Source organism: Helianthus annuus, chromosome 6 (assembly GCF_002127325.2).
Source record: "Helianthus annuus cultivar XRQ/B chromosome 6, HanXRQr2.0-SUNRISE, whole genome shotgun sequence".
NCBI lineage: Eukaryota > Viridiplantae > Streptophyta > Magnoliopsida > Asterales > Asteraceae > Helianthus > Helianthus annuus.
In genome coordinates this window covers 94,773,082-94,791,785 of record NC_035438.2, presented here as the reverse complement: position 1 = coordinate 94,791,785, position 18,704 = coordinate 94,773,082, and the positions used below count along the sequence as shown (strand labels likewise).

Sequence of the window (18,704 nt, the reverse complement as noted above, 5' to 3'; positions counted from 1 at the left end):
TATCTACTATAATAAAAGAAACTAACTTTTGGACACGTGTCATTCATTAAAGGTATTCTCAAATTTATATTTATCTTATAGTAACTAAATAAATAACAAATTAATATACATTATTAATAAAAAAATTATTATTGGTACAACTTGAATTTCAATTCCAACAAACTTTCTACTTGAATAAACTTCACACGAATCATGCTAAGTGAAATTACACCAATGTTTCAACGATCAATGTTAATATTAAATCTTATTATACTTTAATAAACTATTATCCCTAAATCTAAATTCTTAATTTAATATATTTTTAAAACAAATACCTATCTTTCCTACTTATCTAATATTAAGTACATAAATAATGAATTAATATTAAATTTTATCCTAATTTATTAAAAATATAACTTTTTTTATTATTTAGTATACAATATTAACCCGTGTAATACATGAAGTTTTTAAAGATATAACTTTTTATCATTTGTTATATAATACACGGGGTTTTTTAAGGATTATAATTTTTTTTATTTGGTAGATTTTTCAACCCGACTATACACGGGTTTTTTTTTAAAGATACGACGTTTTTAGTATTTAATATGCAAAATTACATTTATTTAATCTGTGTAATACACATGATTTTTAAAGATATAACTCTTTTTTTGATCTATTCAACACGTGTAATATACGATGTTTTTAAAGATGGATTTTTTTATTATTTGGTAGATTTTTTTCAACCCGATTATACACAGGTTTTTTAAAGATACGACGTTTATAGTATTTAGTATACAAAATTACATTTATTTAATCTGTGTAATACACATGGTTTTTAAAGATATAACTTTTTTTATTATTTGATATATAAAATTATATTTATTTAACCCGTACAATATACGTGGTTCATAAATACATAACTTTTTGGTATTTAATATATAAAATTATATTTATTCAACCCGTGTAATACACGGGGTTCTAACCTAGTAAGTAATTAAACAAATTTGTTAGGAGACAATAAACGAATCTGGTTGGTCTTATAGAGTTATAGTTGTTCACATTTAGGCCTAACTTCAATTCCTTCAATGATAAGTCCTCCTTTTAGTTGTTGACCCTTCACTTCCGTTAAATTCATTTTCACACCCTCACTTTTTTCTCCAACAAAGAATTCCCCAATTTCGATTTCCATCCATCCATCTCCTCTCTTGCTCGGTCGTTGGCATTCTCCTTCCACTACCCGTTTCTCCATCATTTGTCTCCGGTTCATGAAAAACAGCAATTCTAACTGTTGTTTTTGCTCATCTAGAGGACATAAATATGTTGTGTTGGTAACCGAGCATGTCCCGCTTGAGATCGATGTCTCACATGGAATAGCGTCTAACCCAAATGAGTGATCAGAAACCTTAACTATAAGATAAGCACCGTATGTTGTGTTAGTAGATAAATCTTCGGTCTGTATCCTTCCTTCAATTTCCATGTTGGATATTGTTTTTAGCTCAACTACCTCAGAAAATCTGCACAGTTTACGAAAGTTAAATTACCTTCCATTTGACTGATATATTCATTCAAAAATCAATCTATAATTTTAACACACATTGAGGTAGAATTGGCAGTCCAAGTCCAATGATTTGGTTCGTTGCTTAAAGAAATAGAAAGTGCTCTTGCTGACAGAATCCAACATTTTCTCCCACTTACTTTGTCTAATGAAAAGCTCTGCATGGATTACACAAGTCAAAAGGTCAATACTTTAAACCCATAAATTAAAGTGGAAGTTAATTTTTAAAAGTGTGGAGAGAATAACAAACACAAACTCACTTTGATTCCACCATCCATAGGAATACAACTACAGAGCTGGAAAAACAATTCTTTCTTAGAAGAAACATTGAGTTGAGTGTGTGATCTTGAGAGAATACGAGGTAGATCAGACGGCAAGAATCTGTCCCAAACGATGTCGGATTCAGCAGCGGACCGTAACGAAGAAGATACAAGCATAAATCTAGATGCGTCTGATGGAGAGGTTAGTGATAAAACAGTGGAAATACAGTCTTCTGGCAACATGCTCAATCTGGCGGCCATTTCTAGTAAAGTAGAAATCTAGATTTTTGGGAATGATGAAATGGCGGGTGATTAATGTTTGTTATGTTGTGGGCAAAGGGTGGATAATGATATATAGTATTAGTAAGTGAGATCTAGTGGTGGGTGGTGGTTGTTTCTGAGAAACCAGGTGTCTAGGCAAGTTGTGGGACACCGTTGTATTTGTTTGAATATGAATGGGATTTGATTGGAAGAGGTGGGCCATTGATGCCTTGCATTGCCATATGGAAGTCAATCTACAGAACATTATATTATTCTAAGGGACAAAAAACATGTGATACTTTTACATATAGCATACTAGGTTATATCCCGTGAGCTTTATGTGTTATAGGTTGTGTTAAAAAATCTGTATCTATAAAAGTATTATTTTGTATGACTCTATATAGACATGTCGAGACACAGACGTAACCTGTGCTTGAGTAACAACAATCAACTTTGATCATAGCTTCAACTCATTTGGGTAGCGAAATATATTCATATGTCATGTATTTTTAAAATAAAATTAAAGATAAAACAGTATGAAAACGATTTCGTCATCAAATAGACCCAACCGACAACATTATATATGTAACCAAAAAAAAAAAAACAATAGCAAATAAAATTCAATTTAAAAGGGTATAAATTACATCACGCAATGAATTTTCATTACATAATCCAAATGTATGATCTCAAGTGTGTTTATAGACCCGTGAGCTTCACAGGTTATGACATAAGTATTTAATACAATAATTAACTCTATAACATGAAAGTGTGGCTCGATCCAATCTACACAACATATTTCAACGTACTCCCTAACCCAGACCATTTCAATGTACTTCGTAACATGTAGGCCTCTCTATTTTTATACAAACATAGCAGAGCATTTCTAAGTTATATACCCGTTATCTTGACGGGTTAGGTTGATTTAAAAAAATTTATATTTGCAAAAGAAAATTTTTTATATGATTTCTTATAAATTAAACACTCATGTTTTTTTGGCAAACATTAAAATAAAAAAAATCCAAAGACTTATAACAGGATCCAATTGTATGTGGGTGGGTTTTATTTGTTTGGATGAATCAAATTTTTAACCTGATCCCTCAATACTCTCAAAACTCTCAACACTCACTTCTCCCTAACAATTATTGGCTTCTTCAACATTCTCAAACCCTCACTTCACCCTACCAAACTCAAACCCTCTGCAACTTTCATACACGCTGATTTCGCAAACGATAACATTTACGCCACAGTTATCGATTAACATTCACAAGAAACTTCTCCATTAGGTATCTTTTTTTCATCTGATTTCTTGATTTTTTCAAGATTTCGTAGTTTATTTGTTTGATAATCTGAGTCTTAGTGTCCGGAAACCAAATAATAATGACCGGAACATAACAGTTTACTTCAATCGTTTGTGTTTTATGTTGATTTCTTAACTTGTTTCTCATGAAAGCCTAAATCCTTGATAACGATCAAACGCCTTATTTTCCGATGACATAGCAGATTAGTAAATGTTTTGTTAGTGACTGTTGGCTTTGATTACTTGAAACCCTAAATTTGAGATTTCGATTGTTTGCACTTCACTAGTGCCCTGTTTTTGTTTATTTGTTTATGTGCAATTTTCGGATCATTATTAGTTGTGAGAATGAAATTTTAAGTATCTATTTGATTTTCTGCATCCATAAGATTTTGTGCAGATATGGATCCAACAAAAATGGCTCTTTCATTCCTAATGATTATTGCTAATGAAGAACCAGTCTTTTTGGTATGTTTTTTTTATTTCGTGATAATGTTATATAAATATTTGAGGTTATAATTTGACATGTTTGTTATTGATTTATTAGACGGTGCCTACTGATTTTGCAACTGTTCTGTGGGGAGATAAAGTCCCATATTGTAAAACAGTACAAATACATGATGGTGACACTTTGAGGATGGTACGTACCAGGAAAAGAAATGGAGAGCCTGTATTTACTGGTGGCTGGATCACGTTAGTTAGGGATCATGGATTGAAATACAAAGATGACGTATTGATAAAAGCAGTTGGGCCGTTAAAATTTGAAGTTACATGTTTTAAAGCATTGGTATGTGGTAACTCGTATCTTACAGCACATATTAATACCGAATCTGGAATGTCTGTAAGTGACTTTATATAGGTTCTGTACTGATTTTGAACAACTGTTTCATTTTTAAAATTCTGTACTAATAATTTTTTGAATTTGTTTTATAGCTAATACAATAAAAATTTATGAATGACTTTTACGGTCAAAACTTCAAAGGTGGAATGGCAACAATATATTTTGGAGACAGATTTTGGAATGTCAAAATGGATGGATGGTCGGATTCTTCTTGTTTGACGGCTAGATGGCGTAAAGTGGTTGAAGGGGTCCCTTTAGACGATGAATATTTCTTGGTTTTTACCGACATTGATTCAAAAACCTTTTGTCACACCCCAACCGATGGCAGAAACATCGGAGTGAAACGAAAAGACGAGATTGCAAGAGGCTTCATAACGCTATTTGTGACAAGTATTTAATAGTTACCCTTTTCGTTGCTTAAATCGGATAATACAATTTCGAATCACAACACCTATAAAAGAAATATAATTTCATTTCATAACAGTTTAATACAATGGTTTTGGAACTAATTACAACATGTATGAAATAAAATACAATGCAACAAGTATTTAACGTTTAAATGCCTTTCTATGCAATCCTACTAGATTCCATGCGTCATTGATATTCCTGCAACATGTATTAAAAATATAGATTAATACAAAGGTATTGGCGAGCATACAAGTTTGAATATAAGTATAAGTATAATAGTTTATCTCAATCCAATGTGGCAACTTACATTCAAGTTAAATCTAGCGTACATGAACAACCTACTCGTAACAAATAGCACGGATAAACAAGTTGAAACTAGCAAGTATAACTAACACAAGCGTAACAAATAACATGTATGTACAAAATGAAACTAGCGTGCATAACTAACGTAAGCATATCGAGAATACGTTTGATTTCGTATAATATGAATTTTTGTTAAATGATACATGTTGCACCCCAAAACGCGTTAAAGTGTAAAAAAAAGGGGGTCGAGTATGCTCACAATATAGCGAAGCTTCTGTTGGTATATTCGCAACGTAGTGAAGGTTGAATGATGGCCACCAAGGTCACCTCGTATAGGAGAACGAAAGTTAACAAATGCGTTATTAAAATAAATGTACATTGTGGTTACTTTTATAAAACTGAATGAATCCGATAGGTTTTGACTTGTGATTAAACGCCTATCATTTCGCGGATTTTACGAAAATCGGGCAAAGTTTCCTATGTTTTTGGATGATCCCGACAACACAAGTTGCCGATATTATTTGTCAAAGCGCAACCTTTCAATAAATATATAAATTTCTATGTATTTTTGTGAACAAATTGTATAGGATTCGTTTTCATGATAACATCGTTATAATTTCAAACTTCAACGACTCAATAACAATAATTATAACATCTTCGCCCAATGTCAAAAACGTAGATAGGCACTAATGTAACGGTTCGATTTTTAAAGCTACATTTTGTATTTAGAACCATCTAAATATACGAAATAATATAATGCAAACGTGTCGTTATTTTACTTAAACTTGGTCGCTGAAAATATATATATATATATATATATATATATATATATATATATATATATATATATATATGCGAATCTTATTATATGATACGTGGAATCGGTTTCGCGAAATACAAATTTATTAACATAAAAAAATATAATAAGCATCAAGACTTAGAATTTACCGAACACCGAGACTGGCCCGCCGACTGTTCGACCACAGTTGACTGTTTGACCAGGTTTGACTAATGTTGACCAGCTTTGACCGAACCGAAACGAGACCCGAATTTAAGCGAAACTCAGACCACATCATAACCCCATACGAATCAAACAACCCAAACTGGAATGAACCAAACTGAAACTTGAACCATCTGATGTCGAGACTCGAGCCATGAATCTGAATCCGTCCAAAACAAACCCGAACCAAACTGAAGCTGAAACCCAAATCAAAAGAAGGTTAACCGAACCATGACTGAATCGACGTGAACCCGAGCTAACCCAAACCTAAACCCGCGACTGAACCGGCAACAAACCCAAGCCAAACCCGAATAGAACTTGAACCGAACACAAATACACACCCTAAACCCAAATCGGTTACCAGAACCGAGCCATCGTGAACCACTGTCGTTGTCGGCCACACCACCGTCACTGCCCTGCGCCGCCACCACCGAGTGGTGTCGGGCGTTTGCTGAACCGAGAGGGAGGGACACGAGCGAGAGTAGGTGAGAGAGAGAGACGAACGAGGGTGTGGCCGTGTGTGAAAGAGGGAGGAGGAGGGTGGTCGTGGCATGGTGTTTGTTTGCCGGAATTACTCCGGTCACCGGAGTTCAAAGAGAGAGCAGAGAGATTGATTGGGGGGGGGGGGGGCTAGGGTTAGAAAGAGGGTGAATGAGTTTAGGATTCTTATATTTGTCTAGGGTTTTGAGTGGGTTGGGCCCAAAGTCCATCAACGTGTGCGTAGTCTTCATGCGTCCCAAACGTATTTCTAAAACCCGTTTTTGTTCCCAAACTTCGTAAATTATCGTATATTATTGCTTTAAGACCAACATATGTCGAAAGGATCGGTATTTGACGTTGATCACGCAATTGAGAAAAGAAACGCACCGAGTTGCGTATGTATATATATATATATATATATATATATATATATATATATATATATATATTTAAATGATTGACTGTACGTGTAACGATTAATAATATATATATATATATATATATATACATATATTTTTATTATGTTTTAACGCCTAGAATTATGATACAAATATTTATTTTCTAAAATAAGGATGCGAAAAAAACGAGGCGTTACAGTCTCCCTTACTTTAGGAAATTTCGTCCCGAAATTTATTTAAGTTGAAAGACTTTGGGAAAGATGGTATTCTTGATGTGGGTTTGGGTATAAACGAGATATAGATTGTGTGCGATCAAAGTTTGTATTCAATATAGTATGGGGAAACACTGACTTTCTCATGGCACGTTTTTACGAAAGTTTGGTAACATGATTGGAACACTTATATATAGGAAGTACCAGCGGCGTATCCACTATGTTCATACCATGTTATATCTGTTTCGCTATTCGGTGTCATGTTACTATCAGTGTTACAATACACAGTAGAACCTACTATGGTTTTCATGCACCTACCAATATAATCATGTATGCATCCGTGATTATTTTGGTTTGTGCATGATCTGCGTAGTTTGTACTAGTAGTGTATGGGTCAGGGTTTATTAATATATTACGAGTATGAATGATAACGTATACAAGTTTAAGTATGTAAGTATGATTGTATGTAAGCATGATTGTGTTTAAGTATGAGAGAGGTTATAAGGTGCAAGTATATGTATGAGTATGATTAAATTATTTGAATAGTCCACATGAGATATTTTAGTTAACTAGATTAACGCATTACTGGCATGTGATCTCACTGGTCAAACCATCGTGTCCGCAAGTGTGTATGTGTGTATGAATGTATGAATGACTTAACATGACCGCAAGTCCATGCGGCGAGCGTTACTCCGATAGCGCTACACAAGCGCTATATATATTAAGGTGTGGCTTGATCAAAGTTAATGACAAAATGTCAACCCAACGTTTAACGCAAGCGCCATCTAATCATGGCACATGTCATCATTTCGTTGCCATGAAAAGATCCGTAATGTATAAAGCGTCATCTAATCATAGCATGTCATTATTCCGTTGCTATGAAAAGATCCGTAATGTATAAAGCGTCATCTAATCATAGCACATGTCATCATTTCGTTGCTATGAAAAGATCCGTAATGTATAAAGCGTCATCTAATCATAGCACATGTAATCATTTCGTTGCTATGAAAAGATCCGTAATGTATAAAGCGTCATCTAATCATAACACATGTCATCATTTCGTTGCTATGAAATGATCTGTAATGTATGAATGAATGTCTTGACATTACCACAAATCCATGCAGCGGTGCGCTACTCCTATAGTGCTTCTCAAGCACTACATATGTCAAGGTGTGGCTTCATCCGAAGTTAATGACCAGTTTATCACATAAGAATGTCCAGTAATCCCGAATCAAGTATAACGTATTAGCATGCGTGTATTATTTATTGTGTAAAATGATGATTAGGTAACAAGTATTAAATCGCATAAAAGTTAAGTTAATATAAAAGAGAGGCTTGATAAGTATTGGAGTGCTTCAGGTATAGAAGCTTCGACTATTCCAAAGTGCATCGCAAGTCCTTTTGAATCAGGGAGACATGCTTTGGCCTAATAGGCATAATACTCTCTTCGTCGGGCGATTAACGGTATTTTACCCTTCCAGTTAGTCCATGTCCCTAATTTGATCGAAAATACGAAACTTTGGCGAGATTGAAAATCGAAGAGTGGAACCAGTCACCAAGGTGTGGATATCAATCCAAGTTTGACAATTTCGTCCCCAAAATGTGGTTTATTGAACGAAAAAAGATAAAACCTCGAGTCGTAAATAAGGAACCACTAGAGTATGAAATGGAAGTTCCCACCAAGATACGGATATCACTCCTGACTTGATGGTGAAATTTTGTGCAAAATAAAATGTAAGGTGGATTGAAATTCGTCACCAAAGGCGGGAATCACCCCTATTCTAGTGAGTCGTTTCGATTGCGGAATATGAGTATCTTCAAGTATGTATTGTGTGAAATGTCTTAGAAAAGACGCATCGTTTATTTAGACAAAAGGAGAGGTAGAAGCAAAGAGGAAGGACTACATATCAAGCAAGAATTTGAAATGGTCGAGTTTTGGTACTTAGACTATAGAATAGGTCGGACATGGCAATTCTACCTAATTCCCTATAGTTATGGCTCTGATACCAATCTGTCACACCCCAACCGATGGCGGAACCATCGGAGTGAGACGAAAAGACGAGATTGCAAGAGGCTTCATAACGCTATTTGTGACAAGTATTTAATAGTTACCCTTTTCGTTGCTTAAATCAGATAATACAAATTTTGAATCACAACACGTGTAAAAGAAATATAATTTCATTTCATTTCATAACTGTTTAATACAATGGTTTTGGAACTAATTACAACATGTATGAAATAAAATACAATACAACAAGTATTTAACGTTTAAATGCATTCCTAGGCAATCCTACTAGATTCCATGAGTCATTGATATTCCTGCAACATGTATTAAAAGCATAGATCAATACAAAGGTATTGGCGAGCATACAAGTTTGAATATAAGTATAAGTATAAAAGCTTATCTCAATCCAATGTGGCAACTTACATTCAAGTTAAATCTAGCGTACATGAACACCCTACTCGTAACAAATAGCACGGATAAACAAGTTGAAACTAACATGCATAAACAACCTAAGCATAACGAAATAGGATAGATATACAAGTTGAAACTAGCAAGTATAGCTACCACAAGCGTAACAAATAACATGTATGTACAAAATGAAACTAGCGTGCATAACTAACGTAAGCATATCGAGAATACGTTTGATTTCGTATAATATGAATTTTTGTTAAATGATACATGTTGCACCCCAAAACGCGTTAAAGTGTAAAAAAAGGGGGTCGAGTATCACTACAACAAAAATGGCTTTTTAGGACCTTTTCTGTGGGATGCTTGTAAAAGAGGGTCCTAAAAAACTATTTAATAGGACTAATGAACTTTTGGGGTCCTTTTATAGTATACTCTACTAAACCGGTGTCCTAAAAAACTATTTAATAAGATGGATGCTTTTTTGGGGTCCTATTATCATATAATTTAATAGGACACTTAAAATGTAGATCCTAATAAAGTAATTTATAAGACATTTAATTGTTAGTGTCCCATTATGTGGTACTGTATTAGGACACTTGATCATCTGGGGTTCTATTATAACATAACTTAATAGGACACGTTGTAGTTAAGTCATATATGTTCAGTGTTATAGGACCCTTTCTAGTCGAAGTCATATTAGAACTTAACTTAATAGGACACTTGACACTTGGGTCTTATAACTTTAAACTTTATAGGACGCTTAATCATTGTGGTGTTAATATAAAACACTGTAATAGGACACTTGATATTTAAGTCATAAAACATTAGTTTTATAGGACGCTTATTCGCTAGAGTTTTATTATAATATAACTTAAAAAGAAACTTAACGCTTGGGTCTTATAAATTTAACATTTATAGGACGCTTAATCATTGTGGTATTATTATAATACACTGTAATAGGACACCTGATATTTGAGTCATAAGACATCAGTTTTATAGGACGCTTATTCACTAGAGTTCTATTATAACATAACTTAATAGGACACTTGATATTTGAGTCGTAAAACATAAGTTTTATAGGACGTTTATTCCCTAGAGTTTTATAATAACACTAGGTTATTGACCCGTGAGTTATGTCACAACGGACAATAGTAGGTCCTATATGTCTTAAGGGACCGTATTGGCCCTTAATGGATCACAACAGATAATAGTAGATCATATATGTCTTAATGAACTATATTAGGCCTTAATGGATCACAACGGACAATAGCAGGTCATATATGTCTTAATGGATCAAAACGAGCAATAATAGTTCATCTAAGTTTTAATGAACTGTATTAGGCCTTATGTCACACCCCGACCCGCAGCGGAATGGTACGGGGCATGATGATTGCCCATAGCTTATGACACTATTATAAGTTTAATATTTAAAGTCACCAAATTAAATTTTGTCACACATAACATAGAATTCAAACATTAATGTCAAGTTACAAAATCAAATAAATAAAAGCAACATATCATAGCCGGTTTATTACTAAGGCAATCCTACATGTCTTCAACTCAAGATCCGGGTCAACAAACATGTTGGTGAATAGATTCGGTTTTTATTTAAAAACGTTTTTTTTATTAATTTTAGAAAACCTTATTTTATAACATGCATTATCAAATGTGAAACTAGGTCTCTCAATATAACAATAATTCAACAAATATATCATAAGCAACACAAACATAACAACATTAGTAACCATAGACACACAGAGATTCAAGACCCGAAAGGCGAATCTGCGAAATTGTGAAACAATGATGGCGATACCGAGTTCAACCCATGGTCGTGGGGAACCGGTCAGCCAGGTGGATCCACGTGAAACCTGTGACACAAAGCGAGTAATACATAGATGCACGTATAGAGAAACAATAGAAATTAACAACAAATGACACATAGAAACACATCGAATAGCATGTTATCAATTTAGTTAATAAATTTGAAATCGAGCACGAGATACACCCCAAAAAGAGTTAATGGCAAAAAGGGGAAAAGAGTCGAATCTACTCACAGGTTGTGTTCCTGCTTAGTCTTGTGAAACACCGCACGACAAGAACCAGATTATATCTAAAATGACAATCACCCTAAAATGAATAACTGAATCCTAAGCAAACGGACATTATATAAATTTCAGGAAATCGGGTTCTCCTATTTGGGGACTTATATGAGTTTTCAAAGTAATATACAAATCAGTATTTTGTACAAATTGTCATGATTATAATCATTATAGTAATACCAATTTAGTATGTTATCATAATCGTTAAATGTTACCAATTTTGATAAATCAATAGAATTCATCTAACAAAAGCGTACCTTAGATTTCATGGTTATCACTTTTTTTAATTTAAAATAATAAATTTTATAAAAAAAATTCCATTTACTTAAAAGAAAATCCATTGATAAGATAATTAAAATTATAGAAAATTTATATAAGAATCTGAAAACAATTATAGAACCTAATACAAAATCAGTAATAATATTTATAGAATTTATTTCTGATAAACTAGTATTTTAGAATAATTAAAACATGTATAAATCCAAATTATATTCATGAATTCCCAAAAAAAATTAAGGAAAATTATATTAAAATTCCCTAGTGTTCATATACTCTGAAATAACCAATAGATATATTTATCGAATTTATTTAAAATTATCATGTATTTTTATTTGATTTATCTACTTATTAAAACATAAATAATTCACCAAAATTCCAATTGATATCTAAAAATTTCCAAACTTTACACACAATACACTAGTATGATATATAACAATATTATACTTTCAATTTCATCAAAACACAGGTATAAAGCTAAAAGGCCCAAATTCTATACATGAAAACCCTAATTTCAACTAAAAATAAATTAGGATAAATTAGCCTTCTATCACTGAAATTGATAGAGGGATTTTGTAGAGAACGAAAAAGTAAGCAAGTTGGGCTTTGGAATCACCTGAAAAGGTTGAGAATTGAAGGATATATCGTCTGCACAAGTTACAAGCCCTAGAATGTTCTTCGATTAAATTCGCGATGTATAGATGATGAAATGGAGAAATTTTAGTGGGGCTTTACATGGTTTGATGAGAGGAACCCAACGGTGAAAGCCATGTCGGTTAATTCATGAAAGTGAAAGAAAACCCAATTCGTGTTCATGTTAAACTTTCATGGTAATTATGTTGTTTTAATTTATTCCTTAATTGATTAAGTGAAGTTAACTCAGTCGATAAAAGCATCCGTAACTGATTCCATCATTAAACCGAGTGAAACTGAATCAAGGTGAAACGTATTCGTTATCCAGTGGTACACAAAACGTCGGGTCAAAGATTCGGGCTGCGCTGCTGGTAAAACAAAGAAGAAAGAACACAGTCCACGTTTTAGTTTAGTTAAATTAATTAGGACTGGGTTTTATCACAAAATAGCTGATAGCTCAGCAGGTTATCTGCGCTTAATGTGTAAAATTTTACCCGGGTTCAAATCCCACGGGTTACAAATTTTTAATTTCTTTTAATTTGTAACTTCGGTTATTTGTAAACTAGTCCCTCTTGTTTCTAAACTTTGTTAACTGGATATAACTTACCACTTAACTCAGTTAGGATAAACTAGTCCCTCTTGTTTCTAAACTTTGTTAACTGGATATAACTTACCACTTAACTCAGTTAGGATGTTCTCTTTATAAAGTAACCAATAAACTAACCTAGTTAATTAAATATATACTCACTTAACTAGGTTTACTAACCTAGTTAGTTAACCCATTTAAATATATAGTTTCCATAAATTACAAAAACAACCCCTTAAATTGTAACTTTGATATTTTGACGATTTTACCCCTTTTAGGTTAAAAAACTTGTTTTAACCACAAATTTTAACGAAATTAATTATGTCCTTTATAACTAGTAACCGAGTTTACCGAGTTTTGCTAATAAACCTCCACTTTTATTTCAGTTTTAATCCAACGCAAAACGTAATGATCGAAAATAAAAAAAAAATATTCTTTTTTTTTATTTGAAAAGGGACCGGTTTTACGATCCGGGTCGGATTTCGGAGGTCCGATTTTGACGGATGCTACACCTTAATGGATCACAACGCACAATAATAGATCATACATGGCTTCATGCGCCATGTAGGGCCTTAATGGATCCTAATGGACAATATTAGAGCATACGTATCTTAATGGACCTTAATGAATTACAACGGACAATATTAGATCATACATGTCTTAATGGACCTATTAGGCCATAATGGAGCATAATGGGTAATAATAGACGGTATATGTCTTAATGGACCATATTGGGCCTTAATGGATCACAAAGGACATTAGTAGATCATTCATATACGTCTCAATGGACTATATTGAGCCTTAATGGATCACAATGGACATTAATAGATGGTACATGTATTAATAGACCATGTTGGGCTTTAATGGATCACAATGGACACTACTAGATCATATATTTCATAATGGACCATATTGGGTCTTACTGGATCTCAAAGGAGAATAATAGATCATATATGGCTCAACGGACCACAATGGGGAATAGTAGATCATATATGTCTTAATGGACGGACCATAATGAGACTTAATGGATCACAATATGGAACAATAGATGATATACGTTTTAATAGACTATATTGGACCTTAATGGATCGCAATGGGGAATAGTAGATCATATGCGACTTAATGGACCATATTAGTTTTTAATGGACCACGAAGGACAATAATAGATCATATATGTCCTAGTGGACCATATTTCGCCTTGATGGATCACAATGGGGAATAGTAGATAATATACGTCTTAATGGATCATATTGGGCCTTGATGGATCACAATGAAGAATAGTAGATCATATATGTCTTGATGGACGATATTGGGCCTTAATGGATCACAATGGACCACCTATGTTTTAATGGATCACGTTGGGCCTTAATGGATCATAGTGACCTGATTTAATTAACCAAAAACATTAACTGGGTTAGGGCCAAAGGATATAACGTGTAAGATTTTGAAACATTAAGTAGATAACTCGTCAAGTTTTACACCAAATGACACCGCCTGCAATTTGATATATAGATAAAGGACAAAACTTGTAATTTACTCTTCAGATTATCTATTACTAATTGTTGTTCCAATTTCAATTCAATTTCATTTAATTTTCATGTTTCCCACCCATACCAAATTCACCCGCCCAAATTTTCCATATTTTCTCAAAAACCCAAATTCCCCTTGATCAGCAAAACCTAAGGGGGCATTTGGTTCGCGGAATGATTTGGAATTGGAATTGGAATTGGAATTTGTATAGGAATTAGAATTTGAAGGAATTGGATTTGGAATTTAAACATTCCAATTGGAATTGGAAATTGTTGGAATTGTAATCTCAGTTCCATTTTTGTTGTGTTTGGTTGTCAAATGAATTGGAATCCATCACCCCGACACCCACAACCACCAGTTCAGGTCGAAACAGTACGGGTCGAAATGGTTCGGGTCGAAGTGGTTCGATTCGAAACGGTATGTGTCGAAAACAATTCGCGTCAAAACGGTTCGGATCGAAATGGTTCGCGTCAAAACGGTACAGGTGGAAATGGTTCACGTCGAAACGGTTTGGTCGAAACGGTTTGCGTCGAAACGGTTCGATTCGAAACGGTACGGGTTGAAATGGTTCGATTCGAAACGGTTCGGATGGAAATGGTTCGCGTTGAAACGGTACGAATCGAAACGGTTCGGATCAAAACAAGTATGGGTCGAAATGGTACGAGTTGAAACAGTGCAGGTCGAAACGGTCGAAGATTCCAATGAATTTACTTTAAATCCTTCACATATAGGAAGGATTTTGAATTCCTTCCATTGTTAACCAAACACATGAAGATTGAAATTGGGATTCCAATTCCATCAAATTCTGTGAACCAAACATGTTAAGAGATGAAATTCAAATTCCAATTCCCTTAAATTCCATTGAATTACTGCGAACCAAACGCCCACTAAATTGAGCATCATTCCAACATCCCTCTCTTTGTCTCGCTATCAAACAACCAGATCTCAAAACCTAAAACCATCGATTTCAAACATCGCTCTCTCTGTCTCGTTCATTCAATTTAAGAGATCCGATCTGGATAGATGATTTCAAGCTCTCAGATCCAAACGCCGCTCATACTCATGTTTGTCGATTGGAGTGTGGATAAGCATGTATGTGTGAAGGTATAGATCGTTGGTCATATCCTTTGTTACTCACTTGATTTTAAACAAAAGTACAGATTTATCAAAATACAAAGTTGATTTAGGATTCAAAAGGGGAAGAGATGCAGAAAGGAGTTGAATAATTCCTGGAGCTGAGAGAACAAAAGCAAAACAAAGAACAAAAACGGCTCGTGGTGCTAGTTGACTTCGTTCGTCTATTTGGAACCCTAGAAGTTGGGCCTTGCATTCGTCTTCTCAAAAAGTGGTGATTTTGATTCAGGTTTTGTGTGTTTTTTAAAAAATTAGGGCTTGTTTGATGTAAATGTATATTTGTTGGTAATAATTTATGGTTTAATTGTTGTGTTTTTTTTGGGATTTTAGTTGTGTTCATGGTTGTAAAACAAGGTTTCCAAGGCCGAGTACTCCCCGAGTAGTCGCTACAAGGTAGGCTGCCGAGGCGACTTTCTTCGAATCCGCCTAATTACTTGGAGTCAGTCAAACGCGGTCAACCTTGGCCAGAATTGGATCTAGTAGGTCAACTCGGGCCTAGTTTGACTTAAATAATAATAAAACATAATTTCTATGTCTATCATATTAAGGAATGAATATCATTTTCATATATTTTGATATAAATATTAGTAAATTTATGTTATTTGACATATATTTAATCTCTAAAAAGTAATTTCTTTATAATTTAACATGTCCGAATACTCCCCGAGTACTCTCTGCCTAGACCGAGTACTCTCAACTCCCCGGTCGACCGACTAGGGAGCGCCTAGCGACTTTTACAACCATGGTTGTGTTTATTACGGAATTTGAAAAATTAAACAGAGAAATTGAATTTTGGAAAGAAAAAGTGTGATATTATACTTTTAAGTGTGATATTGTTGGTGTTGGATTAGTGTTGAAAGAACTAAAGTGTTTGGGGTATAGAAAAGTTAAGTGTGTGTTGGTTGGCTGGATGGTGGAGGTTGGCTTTTGTGTTTACTTCTTAATTAATTTGATTGGGAGATTTTTTAATTTGTTTGTTCAGGTTTGTAGAAGTTGGTATAGAAAACGATCATGTACGTGACGAAAATGTTTCTGATGCTGATACCGGGTTGAATCAGGCAAGTTTGTAGTTTCTTGGATTATATGTATCAGTAAATGCATTGTTTATTAACTCTCTCATCTGAGTATAAGATATCCAGCCATTTCATTCCAAATCACCTTCATTTATTGGAGACGAAAGAACTAATTTATCTGGGAATGAAGCAGTTAAAACTGTAGCTTCAGCAAACACAGTTGGGTATGTTTATTAAACTCTCTTATCTGAGCATAACATTTCTTGGTATTGTTTTCGCTTTGGGTCACCAAAAAATTGATCCAGCCTTGGGATAATGTGATTGTTGTTCCTTTAACCCGAGTACAAAATTTATCGAAAATGAAACAAAAATCTGGGATAAAGCGTACTAGAATTCATTTTAGTTTTAGGGCATTTTGGACTCAAGCATATGTACATGCCTTGGTTAGTTATTTCTGTTAAGTATATATCAGGAGAGATGTGTGCTAGGACGACTTGCGGCTGAGCGGCTTCCCCTCCGATGAGTTTTGGTGGTGGCAGTCGTCACATCTGAAACCACCTATCATGTTTCAGCAACGGAGGAAGTAATCTGTTTTACCGGCGGATAACGGACTCCGTGGAGAAGCTCACCAGCGATGGTAATACCAGAAACGACAGCGGTGGCTCTCTTCATGTATTGCTGGTTCGGGCCCGGTGTATTTCTGGTGGAGCTCCGATTCACAGCTATAACAGTGGCAGTTACATCCCATTGTAGCCCATCGGTCAGTATTTGGTTTATGCTTATACCCTCGTCTTCCTAATCTTGTAAACCTGTTGACTGCTTGTTTGTTTATTAAGACCAGAAAGATGTTTTAAACTGTTGAAACAAATGGAAGGAATAATAAATGTTTGCTGTTGACTAATAAACGAAGGAGTATAAGTTATACAAATTGTATATAACTTACATAACATCTAAAATTATTATTGTGACATAACAACTAAAGTTATTATTATGGATATCTTTAATATATTATATTTTTGATGTAAGTGGTGGTGGTTTTGATAATAAATCTGATGACATGTGATTTAAAATAGTTAGGGATGAAACTGATTATGTGATGCTAGAATGGTAGGATTTTATAATTATCAATGGTATTAAAAACATAGACATGTTTATATGAAAATTAGAACTTGACATGGTAAAGGTGTTGATGATTTTTGGGTAACTTGATGTTCACTGTTTTCGGTATAAAAAATAACCGTCATGGTTACAATTCGGTACCGGTATTTACCGTTAAAGTAACCAGAGTACTGGTACCGTTCCGAGTCGTCATGGTCATAGTTAGTACTACTTTATTCTCAAAGTTGGCTAATCATAGATAGATTTGAAATTTACAAATAGCACGAGCCCAGCTCAATGCGCGGGTGCACTTGCTAGTTCTTTATTAAATGGGCTAAAATGGCCGACTCTAATTTCAACTTTCACATGTTAAAATTTTTGCTCTTTGCAACTAATTATATCTTCGATTTTACATGACAGGGTAGAATGACTACTACCATGGCTTAAGTTTATTATGTATCCTTGATCTTAGTTCCACTTTTGTTTCAATTGGCAAATGATTATAGAATCTTGCTTCTTCTCATGGTAAATTTCACTTGAAAAAGCTTGTTGCTATTAATTAGTTTCTTTTAAACTTTTTAAAAGTTTAACTTGTGCATCTGGAATTTAGAAATAATACTTTTTGTCTTCAATGTTTTAATCAGGAGATGCTGGTTTAGCAAGATGGATGTCATCTGTTGCAAACCAGTGTAAGGAGAGTGAAGGACCAAATGGTTAATAGGATATAAAACTTTGCATAATGGGAGTTGGTGATAACCATCAACCATGACACAATTGATGAGGATATTATTTATGAGCACAATGAAGTTTTGAGTTTTTATTTAAATATTTATTAGGTTTTTGTTTTATACGTTAGATATTTAGACTCAATGTGACACTTGTTAGACATTTGGAAGATAATCGAAGTTATGATATTATGCTTTCTATATTT

The 18,704-nt window shown here is 34.0% G+C and overlaps 1 protein-coding gene and 1 long non-coding RNA gene across 2 annotated transcripts; one reads left to right on the top strand and one right to left on the bottom strand.

The window, feature by feature from the left end:
- Window positions 1-912: 912 nt before the first annotated feature.
- LOC110864123 (F-box protein VBF) lies at window positions 913-2,121 on the bottom strand. The gene is made up of 3 exons (XM_022113212.2): window positions 1,795-2,121; window positions 1,574-1,692; window positions 913-1,493 (listed from the first exon to the last, which is right to left on the bottom strand). Exons 1-3 carry the CDS (start codon window positions 2,053-2,055, stop codon window positions 1,025-1,027), a joined length of 849 nt encoding a protein of 282 aa, XP_021968904.1. The 5' UTR covers window positions 2,056-2,121; the 3' UTR covers window positions 913-1,024.
- Window positions 2,122-15,374: 13,253 nt separating this feature from the next.
- Window positions 15,375-18,397, top strand: LOC110864121. Its single transcript, XR_002549642.2, has 5 exons — window positions 15,375-15,632; window positions 15,716-15,891; window positions 16,645-16,899; window positions 17,148-17,435; window positions 18,194-18,397. It is a non-coding gene; the product is annotated as an uncharacterized LOC110864121 (long non-coding RNA).
- The last annotated feature ends 307 nt before the right edge of the window (window positions 18,398-18,704 follow it).

Excerpts from the sequence above, each read along its gene's own strand:
- LOC110864123 (XM_022113212.2), bottom strand. The coding sequence starts at position 2,055 with ATGGCCGCCAGATTGAGCATGTTGCCAGAAGACTGTATTTCCACTGTT. Across the intron at positions 1,693-1,794 it reads CTATGGATGGTGGAATCAAA|AGCTTTTCATTAGACAAAGT; the intron begins GTGAGTTTGTGT and ends TAATCCATGCAG. Across the intron at positions 1,494-1,573 it reads ACTGCCAATTCTACCTCAAT|ATTTTCTGAGGTAGTTGAGC; the intron begins GTGTGTTAAAAT and ends TAAACTGTGCAG.